Consider the following 17,380-nt stretch of genomic DNA (forward strand, 5'->3'; position numbering starts at 1 on the left):
TATACTGTAGGGATTCTGTGGTCCTATGGTTCTTTTGAAAAATCTGTTTTTTCAGCTCTTTGGTCCTGTCCAGCTTCTCATTTCAGCTCAGGTGGCCCTGTTTGCCTAGCAATAAAGTTTTCCTTTAAGCCCTGTCTGCTTTCAGATCGTAACCTCTCATTAGCATACTGGCACCTGAACGAAACTGGAGTCATTAAATCTTCCAAATACAGAACCACAAAAGTAAACTCACTTAAAGCTATGCCTTATTTCTAATACCCACAAATACAAATATAGATTATTTAAAGCTGTGTTTCCTGACGTTGTCCATGGGGAAAATAGGAGGTGGATTCACTTCCTAAGCTTTTCTGTGTACAGTTTAGTTTATTATTAGTGTCACAAGTATGTTTACGTTAACACCGCATCAAAGTTATTCCCTAGGACATACCTGGGCAATTTTCCACAGTGTCGAGTAGATGCCAGTGTTGTAACTATACTGGAAGAGCTTGGCTAGGGGAGCGGCAAGATCTGGAGCACAAGTCTTTCAGTACTATCGCCGGAATGTTATCAGGGCCCATTGCCATCGCAGTATCCAGTGCCTCCAACCGTTTCTTGATATCACGTGGAGTGAATCGAATTGGCTGGAGACTGGCTATTCGAGTAGATTTTTCTTTGTAGAATGCAGACATCTGTGCTCAAATCTCTCTCTGTGGAATGATGGGAGAAAAGTGGAAAAGAAGGAGAGAGCGAAAGATACATTAATGTAGGCTATTATTTCTGCCAGCCTGCTGTTTCTAAAATAGAAGGGAAAACGTGGGAAATGGTTAAAGATGGGAAGATAATGTGAAAGTGGAAATAATGTGAAGGGTAGAGCAGACCTATGAGAACCTGACATGTATCATCACTTTAATAGGGAAGATGGCAAAAAATGGGTTAAGTTTGCAGCAGTGCTGTTATTTTTGTGATAACATTTAAGGGCAGTTGTTACCAGATCTGCTTGTCTGTTTATATATTTTTTCTATTTGCAGTTCGAAATATCTGGCTCTGACTGCTTTTGCAGTTGTTGTGCGCCCCACTGCTGTCATCCTTTGGCTGCCACTGCTATTTTTTCATTACTGGCAGGAACTGAAGAAACTGGATTTACTCTTGTACAAATGTCTACCAGTTGGGTATGTTGAAGAGAGGGGAGGAGTTTCCCCCATATTAATCCAGACACACACTAGTTTGACAAGTCAATTTTATATTTTTTGTTGTTGAATATTATTCTCAATCAGCAACTAAATTCAATGCAGATATTTTATATCTGCATTTCACGTCAGGGTCAGAGTTTGTACTGGAATAAGAGACAAATATCAAAACACGAAGCTATTTGTTGTAAAATTTTAAGTGACGGAGCGACTTGATAAAGATTAATTAAGCAGTACAATTCCTCCTATGATTCGGGGACCAACTCTCAAAACATTACTATTTGGACCCATCCCATGTTGGTGGTTCAGTACGACTGACCACCTGCCTGAAGTTAATGGGGTGTAACCCAGAAATGCAAGATGACTATGCTGTCTGCTCTTGGGAAGTAGGTGAATTGGAGGCAGTTGAGGCGGGGGTGTGGCATTAACAAGAACAGCAAGCAATTCCTCAATCATGTTCATCTTGGGATCTATAACTCTTGGCTGAACACCTTGAGACTTGACTTCCAGATAACCCTGATATGGGCAAGAATTTCATTTTGGACTTGATGAAAATGATTGAGTACACACTTTGGCTTAGGATTACAGCACCCATTGCCTCAAGTACATTTTGAAAGAATCTGGGCCAATTATGCATTTGACTCCACCTAAGAAGCTATCTTGATTTCAGATTCCAGCATAGAAACATAGACAAACTACAGCACAAGTCAGGCCCTTCGGCCCCACAAGTTGTGCCGAACATATCCCTACCTTTTAGACCTACCTATAACCCTCCATCCTATTAAGTCCTATGTACTCATCCAGGAGTCTCTTAAAAGACCCGATTGAGTTTGCCTCCACCACCACTGACGGCAGCCGATTCCACTCGCCCACCACCCTCTGTGTGAAAAACTTCCCCCTAACATTTCCCCTGTACCTACCCCCCAGCACCTTAAACCTGTGTCCTCTCGTAGCAGCCATTTCCATCCTGGGAAAAAGCCTCAGAGTCCACCCGATCTATGCCTCTCAACATCTTGTATACCTCTATTAGGTCTCCTCTCATCCTATGTCTCTCCAAGGAGAAAAGACCGAGCTCCCTCAGCCTATCCTCATAAGGCATGCCACTCAATCCAGGCAACATCCTTGTAAATCTCCTCTGCACCCTTTCAATCTTTTCCACATCCTTCCTGTAATGAGGTGACCAGAACTGAGCACAGTACTCTAAACATCTGCAATAATTTGCTTTTATTAAGCTATCTTGATTCATGTAGGATTAATTTTTACAGAGCTTGTGGTAACCTTCTCTGAAATTTTCATTCAGAAAACAGGGAAAATCTTCAGTGCAGTTTACGACTATATTCCTCTTGTAAAGGAGTCCAGAAGCAGCTTAGCTTGGAAAGAAAATTGTTTTCAATTTGTGGATGAACAAATGTTAGCGTATGGAATCATGGTTCTGGACTTTTCCTATTTTATTTTGGGGTGGGTGCAGATGCAGAAGGAAGACTGTTTCCATCTTGTGCCATTGTGTTGGTGAGCAACTGCTATCAATGTTCAATATCCAACAATGTTCTTTTGCACAGTTCTCAGCAGTTGTTTACAGTACTTCTCATTTTTGTGACGCGTTCCTTCCTGGTGTCACAGCTGAGAGCATGAACCAGGCGAGTGGAGGACATCAGAGTGGAAATGTGTATCCTACTCCTGAGGCCTTGTGATTGTGTGCCAATTATTTTTAGGTGAAGGGTTCCATTTATTTTACAGATGCTTAACACTTGGGATATCTCTAACGATTGACCGAATATTTTATGGTGAGGTAGGATGCTTTTTCATATTTTTGACCTTTTGAAAACTACTGTTATAGTGTGGCCAGCATGCAATAAATCCACTAGCCTGGCTTACTTTGGAGCAATTTGTAATGCACTGAGGCATCTTACTTTAACAGATCCTGGTGCCTGTAGTTTTCAGCACTGTAGATTTAATTATTTTTGCATTATTTAAAAAAAAATTAATTCTTCTAACTTGTGCTTCAACAAAACAAAGAGTACCTGCTTCTGTACCTCTGCCAATAGTGCTTTCAATTTGGCTGCTAATGCATAAGGATGATTGGGAAAGGATTTACTGTCCATTTTTTTCATTCATTAATTTAGAAATGTTAACCATTAATTTGCATATGTTTAAAAAGGTGAATCTGTAGTACTCGTTTCTTTTTCTTGAATTTATAATAAAATAATCATTTTGGATTCAAAAACTTGCATCATATCGTACTTTAAGAAATTTATGCTGGGGCAGAGCTACCCAAGCCTGCCTTTCTCCCTGTTGATAATATTCATGCTATTGTTTCGTCCCATTTGCAACCCCATTAACAATATGTTGCAAATTTACATTTTGTTCCTGCCTATCTTTGCTTTTTTTTTACGCTTTCAGTGGGTTATGGTTCAATGGAATTTCCTCAGATTTAACGTGATTCAGAACATGGGATCATTCTATGGCTCACACCCGTGGCACTGGTACTTCACTCAGGGATTTCCAGTTATCATGGGAACTCATTTCCCCTTCTTCATTCATGGATGCTTGTTGGTGCCTAAGAAATACAGAGTTTTGCTAATAGCGGTGATATGGACCCTCGTGGTGTATAGGTGTGTACCACTCAGTTTGAAGTTTCCTGTGTTGAGGATAATGGCTTTCTTGCATTGAAGAGAGGACCAGAATCTTAATCATTGATTAATAACTATTTTAACCCTGAAATTTATGGACATGGAAGTCTTGAGTTAAGATTCAACCTTGTAATTCACTCTTCGCCGCCGCCGCCAACGGAGGATTTGTTGTCTTCTGGTCCGTGACATTTTTGTCAATCTCTCCCTAGCTTTCACCTATCTCTGGCCCTCTATCCAGTCCCTACTGCTCCACTGCCACCCCACCCTCCCCTTCCCACAACAGTATAAATCTTATCCTATTCCCAGTTCTCGTTAGCTCTAACAGAGTCATCCAGACTCAAAACGTTTGCTTCTCTCCACAGATGCTGTCAGACCGAAGGGGCACGGTAGCACAGTAGTTAGCACTGCTGCCTCACAGCACCAGGGACCCGGGTTCGATTCCCAGCTTGAAGTCTGTGTGGAGTTTGCACATTCTCCCTGTGTCTGCATGGGTTTCCTCTGGGTGCTCTGGTTTCCTCCCACAGTCCAAAGATGTGCGGGTTAGGTTAATTGGCCATGCTAAATTGCCCCTTAGTGTCAGGTGGATTAGTAGTGTAAATATGTGGAAGAAACAGGAAATTACAGGGATAGGACCTGGGTGGGATTGTTGTCGGTGCAGGCTTGATGGGCCGAATGGCCTCCTTCTGCACTGTAGGGATTCTATGAACTGCTGAGATTTTTCAGCATTTTCTGTTTTTGTTTCAGAGGCCAGCGTTTGCAGTAATCTGCTTTCATATTAAGATATTAAAAGTGACTGGGCCTTAATGCATTTTAATGAGATTTTATTTTCAGATAGATTCTTTATCTGGCTTAATCATTTTATAGCTGCAAAATATCTCAAAAAGGCACTCGCAAAAAAAACTATTATCTTGTTAAAAATATACCATTTAGTGTGGTGCTGCAAACCAACAAGATGCAAATCTCTTCTCGACAGTTTAGGTTTTCCCTTTACTCCTAATTTAAATGTTTTTTTCTGATCTGAGAATGTTATAGGGTATAGCTGCACTGAATCATAGGTGCTTGCAGCACTGAAGGGTCTGAAGACAAGTTCACTAGCCTAATCGGAGCCAGAGTTTTCTGGCTGTCTACACTGGAGAGGGAGGGGGAGGGGGGAGGAATCTCCTGATCCCATTGACGGCACACCCCCTCTCCGGCCTCCCAGCAGTGAAGGGTGCATTCAATGGGAAACCCCGTTGACAACTTGAAACCAGAAGATCCCACCACCAGCCAATGGCAGGCTGCCTCTGCTGCTGAGAAACACATGGTGGGTTGCGTGGAAAGTCCCACCAAAAGTGATTCCCAGGTTTTGCCAGAGCACTTCATGACTCATCTTACTCCCTTTGCTGTCGTCCCATAACCTTTGTATCTTTCTCTCTTTTTCAGATAATTAGCTGCTGTTCTCTTAATACTTGCTCCATTTACAATGTAGATTAATTTGTTGTTTTGGGAGAGTGCTGAAATTTAGAGTTAGGAGAAATGTGGGTACAATTGAGGGGTTAAGGCAAATACTTTCTACAGATCCTTCCCTTCCTTCAGCATTACCCCCATGAGATGTCTTGCAGTCAGAAATCATTGTTGAAAATAGAAAAAGATGAAAATGTAATGATTTAGATAGTATGTGTACTCAGTATTAACAAAAGCCCAATTGGACATCATGACTTGAGTTGTGCTAGAACCATATATTAGGCACTGTGTGACTGAACTGACATACTAAAACTTAGTTATAATGGGTAACCCACTGTCGTGAATAACCATTCCATGATGGTAGGTGCACAAGTTGTTTTCTGCTGCAGACCCTGTGTGCTGCATGAGTGCTTGAGTTGATTACCTCTTTTCCTTTGCTCACTGCCTGATTGAATCTGGATATTGTAGAGAAATTGACAGTTTTGGATGGCGTAGCATCCTGATGCACTGACATGCAGCATTACCAGGCTTATGCACATGCATGCTTTCAAATATTACCTGTGGAATACCTGTGCTTTAAAATATATAAATATTCTTTATTACAGTTTCTTGAGCCACAAGGAATTCAGATTTATTTATCCAGTATTGCCTCTTTGCATGGTGTTTTGTGGTAAGTATCACTTCATAATTCTATCTCAAGACTCATGTAACTGATACTGTTTAGGATTTAAAAGAAAATATCTTAAAATTAAGACATTTTCCACATGCAATATTTGTCTTTGAAAAACAGAATTAATGAGCATTTTTAAGGTTCTTAAAAGAGAAATGCTTTTCCTTGTATAATGTTTCAAAATATATATCTCTTTGACTTAAACCTGTTTATTTCCAGAGGCAATCTGATTGGAGATATTTTTCCTAACTGTGCCTTGTTGTAACATTATGAATATAGTAGTGTTGTTCTATATTATTTTGTATTATAACTTTGTAACTAGGGGTTGTTGAAATGCTTTTAAATTTTGTAATTTGTGATCAAGTTTGAATGTAAACCTTTTAAAATGCATACTCTGTATAAAAGTATGTACTTAACTGGAATAAATAGTTGAAATTATTTATTCCTATTTTATGTACAGAAAATGTTACAGGCTTTAGTAACATTTTACATTTGTATTCACTCCTGGTTTCATTCTCTTTTCTAAATAGGCTACTCATTGGCTAATTTGAAAACATGGAAGAAACCGGCAGTTTGTTTTCTGGTGCTTTCTAATGTGTGTCTAATTCTATATACTGGATTAATTCACCAGCGTGGAACATTGGATGTAATGCAGCACATTCAACTGCTCTGTAAGGACACACACCCAGAAAGAGAAGAGCCCTCTTTGCTCTTCCTGATGCCTTGTCATTCAACACCATTTTACAGGCATGTTAAATGTTTTGCAAAAACAGCTAACGTAGGAAGTGAGGAACTGTAGCTTGCATGGGGTTTTTTGAAACCCTTGCATTTGTGTAAAACAAAAATGTTGCAATATTGGGTGCTGGTACAAGTAAGTTCAGAGTTTGAGGCTCTGACCCATTTTTCAGCAAGTTCTCTGACACTTGGCCATAAATACCAAGATAATCTGTGAGCAAATGTTTTGATTTGTGATGAAGTTCTTTCGAGACAGATGGACTGGAATGTGGTGTTTCTCATTGCTCTCCTGTCACAAGTACAAAAGGTAAATGCGATGAAGCTGTGCTAAAACAATACAGCTTCAAATAGTCACCATGTGGCTGTAGTCCTTGTTAAAAAATACAGCGTCATTATTCATTTGGTAGAGACTTTTGTAGATTGGATCATAACTTTGATATTCTTCCTCTTTCTTTAGCAAGTTCTATTATGTTGCATACAATCCAGTTCCCATCTAATTTTAGAATAATTGTAAAGTCGGCAATAATGTAATCTGGTAATTATAAAAATCATATTCCAGTCATGTGAACAACTGATGTATTTATTCCCAACTTCCGATCAGGTAAACTGCTGACTCTGTTAGAGGGAGTGGGAGATCAGAAGCCTGGGGGGAGATGGGTCAGAAACTTGGTGCTGGGTTGGTGGGGAGCATGTTTGAGGTCTTGAGTAAGGTAAAAAGATATTTCTCTCTTGAATCCTTACCTGGACGTAACTGCCAGGTTAGTTCAATTTCCTGCCAATGCAACAACATCCAACCAAAATAACATTATCAAAGAAAGGCCAATACATTTCAAAGAGAAAATGCAAGCCTCCCATTCATAAATATCTGGTCTCGCCTGAATTTTTGTAATCTTGATGAACAAAGCCCAAATGAGAACTATTTTATTACCTTATCGTTTCTGGGTACAGAGAGAATGTTTAAGCTGCTTATCGGGGTATTGGCAGAGAAATGAGTAGGTCTCCAGCCTGTTCTTGCATCTGGCAAAGTCACATGATTTGGGGAGATAAATAAAAGGCAGATGAAGAGAAAATAATAATACTTATTCTCAGAAAATGTGTGGTGCGTGAAGATTGCCTGTATCACTTAATTATTTCTCATTTCTCCACAGCCATGTTCATTGCCCAATAAAAATGCACTTTCTGGAATGTCCTCCAGATCTGACTGGAAATAATAGCTATGTTGATGAAGCTGACGTGTTTTTCGAGGAGCCACTTAAGTGGCTGAACATAAGATTTTCTGGTCAAGCCTCCCTTCCTACTCACCTAGTATTTTATAATGTAATGGAGCAGGTATGTATGTATATATTTTTATTGGTTCCGTTATGAAAAACAGGTCTGATATCACAGTGGGTGTTAAACTTGGCTAAAAATCTGCAGGCCTGGACAAATGATCTAGCTGGAGATTTTAAATTGCACTAATTAAATAAATGATGGGTTAAAAGCTAATATCCATTATGGTGGCCATGAAACTGGTGGATTATTGAACATCTGGTTTTACTGCTGTCCTTTAGGGAAGGAAATCTACTGTACTTACCCAGTCTGGCCTACTTGTGATTCTGGACCCACAGCAATGTCATTGACTCTTAATTGCCCTCAGAAATGGGGTAGCAAGCCAGTTAGTTGTATCAAACTGGAAGAATAAAAACAACCAGACCGCCTGACATAACCTTCACACCAAACAAGACAAAAGCATACACTACCCAGTCATGACTGCAAAGTCTTCCTCACTAGCGTCTGGGCCTGTTGACAAAATCAGGAGAGTCATCCCAAAGATAGATGTGGCACAGAGGCTCTTGAGCCACACCAGGTGATACTTAACGTGGAGTTGACCACAATGGTGAAAACCATCGTCTGATGAAACAGAACGCTTCCACAAATGCCCCAGATTACCAAGCAGCATGGACACATTCACAAAACCAGACTTTTTAGCCAACCTCCCAGAATCCATTGATTACATTGTTGGAGGTCAATTATTCAGCCGTTAAAATGGTATGGGAGTTCCTAAGGGCGCTTGATGTAGGCTCAACCATCTTCAGCTGCTACATTAACAACATTCCCTCAGTCATCATGTCAGAAGTGAAATGTTTGCTGATTGCCATATTTAGTTCCATTCACAATTCTTCGACTAATGAAGCAATGTGTGCCTGCATGCAGCAAAACCTAGACATTGTTCAAGCTTGGGCTGATTTGAGCAAGTGTCAGGAATTGTTGGCCTTGGAAAGAGAGTTGAATGCAGTTCAACGGGCTGATAATCAGCTCTGAAATCCTTCCACCACTTCCCCCACTATTCCCCAAAGGGTAAAAAAACTACAGGAGTGAAGATAAGCTAACAACAACAGTAAAGCCTAGGATACTGTATGTTTTATTAATGGCTCTCTCGACCTGTCCTGCCACCTTCAATAATTTATGCATGTATACACCCAGGTCCCTCTGCTCCTGCATTCCCTTTTAGAGTTGTACCCTTTATTTTATGTATGTCTCCATGTTCTTCCTGCCAAAATGAATCACTTCACATTTCTCTGCAATGAACTTCATCTGCCACCTGTCCACCATTCCATCAACTTGTCTGTGTCCATTTGAATTTCTACATTATCCTCACAGTTTATAGTTTTGTATCATTCACAAACTTCGAGATTGTACACTGCATACCAAGTAAGTCATTAATATATATCAGGAAAAGTAAGGGTCCCAATATTGACCCCTCCAGAACTCCATTACAAACCATCTTGCAGCAGAAAAACACCCATTGACCACTACGCTCTGTTTCTAGTTGATCAGTAAATTCAGTATCCATGTTGCTATCGGCCCCTTTGCTCCACGAGCTCTCACTTTACTCAGAAGTCTGTTGTGCGGCACTGTATCGGATGCCTTTTGGAAGTTGCATGCACCACATCATTAGCATCGCCTTCATCACCCTATCAGTTACCTCTTCAACAAATTCCAGCAAGTTGGTTAAACATGATTTTCCCTTGCGACATCATGCCGATATATACAATATGCATTACAGCAATTTGCTAAGTCTTCTTCAGCACTACCTTCCAAATCTGTGACCCTCTACCTTCTGGAATGACAAAAGCAGCAGATGCAGACCTCTGACAGCACCATGGGTGTATCTACACCTTATAGAAACATAGAAAATAGGTGCAGGAGTAGACCATTCGGCCCTTCGAGCCTGCATCACCATTCAATATGATCATGGCTGATCATGCACTTTCAGTATCCCACTCACACTTTCTCCCCATGATCTCTTTAGCCACAAGGGCCACATCCAGCTCCCTCTTCAACAGATCTAACGAACTGGTCCTAACAGCTTTCTGTGGTAGAGAATTCCACAGGTTCACAACTGAGTGAAAAAGTTCTTCCTCATCTCAGTCCTGAATGGCTTATCCCTTATTCTTTAGACTGTGTCCCCTAGTTCTGCACTTCCCCAACATTCTTCCCGCATATAGCCTGTCCCATCAGGATTTTATATGTTTCTATGAGACCCCCTCTCGTTCTTCTAAATTCCAGTGAGTACAAGTCCAGTCGATCCAGTTTCTCTTCATGTGTCAGTCCTTCCATTCCAGGAATTGGTCTGGTGAATCTTTGCTGGACTCCCTCAATAGCAAGAATGTCTGTCCTCGGACTAGAAGACCAAAACTGCAAACAATACTCGAGGTGTGGCCTCACCAAGGCCCTGTATAACTGCAGCAAGACATCCTTACTCCTATACTCAAAGGCCAGCGTGCCATTAGCTTTACTCTCCGCCTGCTGTACCTGCAATGCAATCTTCAGCAACTGTTCCCCATGACACCCAAGTCATGTTGCACTTCCCCTTCAACTGCCACCATTCAGATAATAATCTTCCTTCCTGTTTTTGCCACCAAAGTGGTTAACCTCACATTTATCCACATTATATTGCATTTGCCAAGTATTTGTCCACTCAGCCAGCCTGTCCAAGTCACCCTGCAGCCTCTAAGCATCCTCCTCACAGCACACACTGCCAGCTAGCTTAGTGTCATCTGCAAATTTGTAGATATTGTATTCAATTCCTTTGTCCAAATCGTTAAAGGATATTGTGAATAGCTATGGTCCCAGCACTGAACCCTGTGGTACCCCACTAGTCACTGCCTGCCACTCTGAAAAGGACCCGTTTATTCCCATTCTCTGCTTCCTGTCTGTCAACCAGTTCTCTATCCATGTCAAATACATTACCCCCAATACCATGAGCTTTAACTTTGCTCACTAATCTCTTGTGTGGGACCTTGTCAAAAGCCTTTTGAAAGTCCAGATGACTGGTTCATCCTTGTCCACTCTACTGGTCACAACCTCAAGAAATTCCAGAAGATTTGTCAAGCATGATTTCCCTTTAGTGAATCCATGCTTACTTGGACCAATCCTGTCACTGCTTTCCAAATGCTCAGTTATTACATCCTTAATAATTGAGTCCAGCATTTTCCCCACCACTGATGTCAGGCTAACTAGTCTATAATTCCCCATTTTCTCTCCCTCCTTTTTTAAAATGTGGGTTTACATTAGCTACCTTCCAATCCACTGGAACTCTTCCAGAGTCTATAGAATGCTGGAAAATGATCACCAATGCATCCACTGTTTCTAGGGCCACTTCCTCGAGTACTCTGGCATCAGGCATGGGGACTATCTGGTTTTAATCCCAGCAATTTCCCCAATACAATTTCCTGACTAATAAGGATTTCCTTCTTCATGCTAGACCCTCTATCCCCTAGTATTTCTGGAAGACTATTTGTGTCCTCCTCAGAGCAGACCGGTCCAAAGTATTTGTTTAGCTGGTCTGCCATCTTTGTTGCCCATTATGAATTCACCTAATTCTTACTGTAAGGGACCTACATTTGTCTTCACCAGTCCTTTTCTCTTCACATAGAAGCTTTTGCAGTCTGTTTTTGTATTTTCTGCAAGCCTACTCTTGTATTTTATTTTCCCCTTCCGAATTAAACCCTTTGTCCTCCTCTGCTGGATTTTAAATTTCTGATGTGGAGATGCCGGCGTTGGACTGGAGTGAACACAGTAAGAGTTTTAACAACACCAGGTTAAAGTCCAACAGGTTTATTTGGTAGCAAATACCATTAGCTTTCGGAGCGCTGCTCCTTCGTCAGATGGAGTGGAATTTCCACTCCATCTGACGAAGGAACAGCGCTCCGAAAGCTAATGGTATTTGCTACCAAATAAACCTGTTGGACTTTAACCTGGTGTTGTTAAAACTCTTACTGTTTTAAATTTCTCCCAGTCCTCAGGTTTGCTGCTTTGTCGGGCCGATTTATATGCTTCCTCTTTGGCTTTAACACTATCCCTGATTTCCCTTGTTAGCCATTTTACTCTTACACCAGACAGGGATGTACAGTTGTTGAAGTTCATCCATATGTTCTTTAAATGTTTGCCATTGCCTATCCATTGTCAACACCTTGAGTATCCTTTGCTAACTTATCCTAGCCAATGCACGTCTTATAACATCAAAGTTAGCTTTCCTCAAGTTCAGGACCCTAGTCTCAGACTTAATTGTGTCACTCTCCATCTCAATGAAAAATTCTACCATATTATGGTGTCTAATTAAGGTTAACGGGTCCCTGACGGCGCCCCTTCGCTTTGGGAAAGGAGTACGGTAGGGTTGCCCCTTGTCCGGCCAACTGTATTCTATATGCGTGGAGCCATTCCTGCGCCTCTTGCGGAGGAGGTTGTCGGGTTTGGCTCTGCGCGGCCCAGACGTAGGGGTGGTCCTGTTGGCTTACGCCGATGACGTGCTCCTCATGTTCACGGACCCGGCTGACCTGCAGAGGATGCGAGAATGCCAGCGGTTGCGTCCTCTGCCAGGATCAACTGGGCCAAGTGCTCTGGACTCCTGTTTGGTCCATGGGAGACGGACGCCCTTCTGGAGAGCCTCAGGCATTTCACCTGGAGCAGGACCAACCTCCTCTACTTGGGGGTCCATCCCTGCCCAGCTGAGGGATCCTGGCCGGCGAACTGGTGGGAGCTGGAGGCCAAAGTCTCCACCCGCCTGAGTCGCTGGACAGGACTGGTCCAAATGCTGTCCTACAGGGCGCGAGTTCTCGTCATAAACCAGCTGCTCACCTCCATGTTCTGGTACGACTGGTCATATTGACCCCTCCCCCTGGCTTTGTCACCAATATACAGAAAACCCTCGTGCGGTTCTTCTGGGACAACCGACTGCACTGGGTCTCTGCCGAGGTTCTGCATCTCCCGCTTGAGGAGGGCGGTCAAGGCCTCCTGTGTCTCCGTACACAGGTAGCGACTTTCCGCCTCCAGACCCTGCAGAGATACCTTTACGTCGAGCCTCCTCCATGATGGTGTGCCCTGGCGACGCATTTCTTCTGCCAGTTGCACGGCCTGAATTACGACGTGCAGCTCCTGCATATCAATCTGGGGCGTATTCCGACCTCCTTGCAGGCATTGCCCGTCTTTTACCAGGACCTTCTCACGGTCTGGAACGTGGTCGTCTCGCGACGCAGTTCTCCCTCGTCAGGAGTAGTGGCTCTTGTGCAAGAGCCGCTGCTCAGGAATCCGCTCCTCCAGCCGTATAACTTCAGGTGGCTGGTGGAGAGGAGGGTCATGGACGCCGGGGTGACCAGGATCGGGGACGTGCTGGATGGCAGAGGAGCGGGCTGGATGAGCCCCCACGTGCTGGCTGAGCGCGTGGGGGTGGCCGTCTGCCGCGCGGCCAAAGCCATCCAAGGCCTAAGGACGGTCGTGCTCGGCCCCCGAGTGCACATGCGGTCTCGAGGCGGCGCAGGCGTGCGGTGGGATCCCGCCCGAGCGTTCCCCTACTCAGGCGGAATTTCACATTGGCCCAAAGCCTAGACTGTGCCCCCCCCCCCGGGTCATGTGCCCCACAGTATGTGCCGCCTCACGGAAATGTCCTCCGTGCCCTTTTCCACCACACGGAGGCGTTTCCTGTACGGGCTGCTGCTTGCACACCTTCCACTACCATGTCCTCGCCTGTCGCCCGGATACACCTTGGCAGGCCTTGTTGCCGCGAGGCGGCGGAGGTCCCTCTACGGAGGGATCTCCCCCCAATTATCTTGGGGACCTGGGGTGGAGGGTGCTGCATGCAGCAGTGCCGTACAACTGTAGGTTTTTCCGGTTCATGGGCTCCCAAGCTTGCCCCTTCTGTGGTCTTGTGGAGTCCGTGGACCATGTCTATGTTCTATGTTTTAGATTGCACACCCTTTTTGTTTTCCTGAAAAACCTTTTACTGACGTTTTGTTTGTACTTCAATCCCACGCTCCTGATCTACTGGCACCTGGTGCGGAGAGGGGTGGGTCGGGATGGCGACCTCCTCGTGAACCTGCTCCTGGGCCTGGCGAGACGCGCCATCAATAGGTCCAGACAGCGGGCAATCGGGGTCGTCCATCCTGACTCTCTGTTCCTCTACCGCAGCTACATTCGCGGCCAGGTGTCCCTGGCGATGGAGCATGCGGTGTCCATGGGCGCAGTTGACGCCTTCCGCTGGGCACCGCAGGGGCTGGGGTGTATTATCGACCCTGATGATCACCTTTTGATTTAATGTTTTAAGTTTCCTTTCGACTTTGTTTTTGGTTTGGGCTGTTCCCCCTTCCTTTTGGGGAGCTGCCCCTTTTACTTTGTCCCCAAGTTAATTTGAGTTAGTTTATTTGGTTGGTATCAAAAGAAATACCATATTATGGTCACACTTCCCCAAAGGATCTTGCATCGCAAAGTTGCTAATTAATCCCCCCTCATTACATAATACCCAGTCTAGAACGGTCTGCTCTCTAGTTGGTTCCTCAACATATTGGTCGAGGAAAGCCATCCCTTATACGTTCCAAAAAATCCCCCTCCATCACTCTGCTACTGGTGTGGTGAGCCCAATCGATATGCAGATTGAAGTCATCCATGATAACTGCTGTACCCTTACCTACTGCATGCATCTCTAATTTCCTGCTTGATACCATCCCCAACCTCATTACTACTGTTTGGTGGTCTGTACACAACTCCCACTCGCATCTTTTGTCCTTTGGTGTTCCGCAGCTCCACCCATACAGATTCCACATTGTCCAGGCTAATGCTTATGGACTGCAGCATTTCAAGAAGGTGGTTCATTACCACCACCTTGAGGGCAGTTAGGGATGGGCAATAAATATTGGCCTTAACAGTGACACTCATCCCATGAACAAATAAAACATATTGGCGAACTGACCAATGATTACTCGTCACTTTGCGGCCCCCACCCCTGACCTAGATACAGAATTATTTTGTTTGATTACATTATTTGTTTATGTTTTGCTCACAGGCAGCACTTCTTAATTAAGGTGATGTTAGCTGTAATGTTACAATTTGAATGTTGTGTGTGTTGGGCTATTATAGAATCCACCCATCAGACGCCTTTAAAGAGCCTTGTTTTTGGTGCTTTTGAGTTCAGGAATGGGAAATGGTTAGAAGTAACTGAATCTTGACAATATGAAGTCTCAGTCCCTCTTTCACACGGCAACAGACTGTGGAAGATCACAGCCCCAAACGTAGCATCGTTCAGCTGTTTTAATTTAAGAATTGCAAGTTTCTCTCTCCCTCCTTTGCTATTTAAATTGCACCTTGATATAATTTGACTATTGTCAAACCAGATTGAAACAGATCACTGGCTGAGTAGCAGTAAAAATGACTGAGAAAATACTTGTGGCACAGCCTATTCTATCCTGTGCTTTGAACTAAAATAGGGGAGCATAGATACAAGGATATTGAGGAAATGTATTATAAGAGCACTAACCTTATATAGATTTATTTGTTTGTAAGTCTTAAGTTAAGCTAATCAGTTTGTTTACAGTAAATTTAAATAGATTAAAATCTGCTGTTGTTTATGTATCTTCTGAACTGGAGATTTTGTCTCTCAAAGGAAATCGAGCCGTTTCTGAAGACCAGGAACTATGTGAAAACTGCAACATTTTTTCATACTCATGTGCCAGATGGTCGGATTGGAAGCCACATTCAAGTATATAAGAGAAAGATGATGGATGATAGATGACTTTTTTTACATCTTAAACTTGTCTGTAAATGTTTCTACTATCTCAACTGTTTTTATAAAGTATTCCTTCCCTCTAAAACCCATGTTTTGTGTGTTTCTGGACAATCAAGTTGATAGAAACATAGAACATAGAAAAATAGGTGCAGGAGTAAGGTTTGTTCCTTCGAACCTGCTCCACCATCTATTGTGATCATGGCTGATCATCCAACTCAATAGCATGTTCCCACTTTACCCCCATATCATTTGATCCCTTTAGCTCCAAGAGCTAATTCTAATTCCTTGAAAACATACAATATTTTGGCCACTGCTTTCTGTGGTAGTGAATTCCACAGGCTCTCCACTCACTGGGTGAAGAAATTTCTCTCTCCACTCACGGTGAAGAGATTACTCCTTATTTCAGTCCTAAACAGCCCCGTATCGCCTGCTGCACCTACATGCTTGCCACTAACTGGTAACAGTGGGCACTGTATAAATCAAGAAATTAAAACGATGTAACATGAATAATACAGTAATAATGGGAAACTTCAATTTACATATGGACTAGGTAAAGCTAATTATCACATGCTGTGGACGATGAATTCCTGGAGCCTGTACAAGTTGGGTATGTGGAGCAATATGTTGGAGAAAGGTGAATCAGCTATGCTCCTCCTGCAGGATGTGGGAGCTCAGGGAGAATTTTGTTGTCCCTGATGACTACACCTGTCAGAAGTGCATCCGGCTGCAGCTCTTGGGAGACTGAGTTAGGGAGCTGGAGCTGGATGCACTCAGGATCATCCAGGTTGCTGAGCACTTAATAGATAAGAGTTTTAGTGAGGTTTAGTGGATTGAGGATTGGCTATCTAACAGGAAGCAGAGAGTTGGGATAAATGGGTGCTTTTCTGGTTGGCAGTTGGTGACTAGTGGTGTGCCGCAGGGATCGGTGCTGGGACCTCAACTGTTTACCATTTACATAGATGATCTGGAGGAGGGGACCGAGTGTAGGGTAACAAAGTTTGTGGATGACACAAAGATGAGTGGGAAAGCAAATTGCGTGGAGGATGCGGAAAGTCTGCAGAGAGATTTGGATAGGCTAAGTGAGTGGGCGAGGATCAGGCAGATGGAGTATAACATTGACAAGTGTGAGGTTATCCACTTCGGAAGGAATAATAGTAAAATGGACTATTATTTAAATGGTGAAAAATTACAACATGCTACTGTGCAGAGGGACCTGGGGGTCCTTGTGCATGAATCACAAAAACTCAGTCTGCAGGTGCAGCAGGTGATCAAGAAGGCAAATGGAATGTTGGCTTTTATCGCGAAGGGGATGGAGTATAAAAGCAGGGAGGTCTTGCTGCAATTGTACAAGGTACTGTTGAGGCCGCAACTGGAGTACTGTGTGCAATTTTGATCCCCTTATTTGCGGAAGGATGTATTGGCCTTGGAGGGAGTGCAGAGAAGGTTCACCAGGTTGATACCGGAGATGAGGGGGTTAGCTTATGAAGAGAGATTGAGTAGATTGGGCCTGTACTCGTTGGAGTTTAGAAGGCTGAGGGGAGATCTTATAGAGACATATAAGATAATGAAGGGGCTGGACAGGGTAGAGGCAGAGAGATTCTTTCCACTTAAAAAGTAACAAGAACTAGAGGACACAGCTTCAAAATAAGGGGGGGGGTCAGTTTAGAACAGAGTTGAGGAGGAACTTCTTCCCTCAGAG

At 43.3% G+C, this 17,380-nt stretch overlaps 1 protein-coding gene across 3 annotated transcripts in view; it reads left to right on the plus strand.

Moving 5' to 3' along the window:
* pigb (phosphatidylinositol glycan anchor biosynthesis, class B) overlaps positions 1-15,762 on the plus strand; it is a 25,053-nt gene extending 9,291 nt beyond the window's left edge. For all 3 annotated transcript variants that reach the window (XM_078218720.1, XM_078218719.1, XM_078218721.1), the window contains 7 exons: positions 1,008-1,148; positions 2,904-2,955; positions 3,567-3,778; positions 5,845-5,909; positions 6,440-6,656; positions 7,793-7,973; positions 15,559-15,762. In XM_078218720.1, coding sequence (XP_078074846.1) covers positions 1,008-1,148; positions 2,904-2,955; positions 3,567-3,778; positions 5,845-5,909; positions 6,440-6,656; positions 7,793-7,973; positions 15,559-15,687 — 997 coding nt within the window. In that variant the 3' untranslated portion in view covers positions 15,688-15,762. The remainder of the gene's footprint in view (positions 1-1,007; positions 1,149-2,903; positions 2,956-3,566; positions 3,779-5,844; positions 5,910-6,439; positions 6,657-7,792; positions 7,974-15,558) is intronic.
* Positions 15,763-17,380: the final 1,618 nt, after the last annotated feature.

This window comes from Mustelus asterias, chromosome 8 (genome assembly GCF_964213995.1).
Source record: "Mustelus asterias chromosome 8, sMusAst1.hap1.1, whole genome shotgun sequence".
NCBI classification, from domain to species: domain Eukaryota; kingdom Metazoa; phylum Chordata; class Chondrichthyes; order Carcharhiniformes; family Triakidae; genus Mustelus; species Mustelus asterias.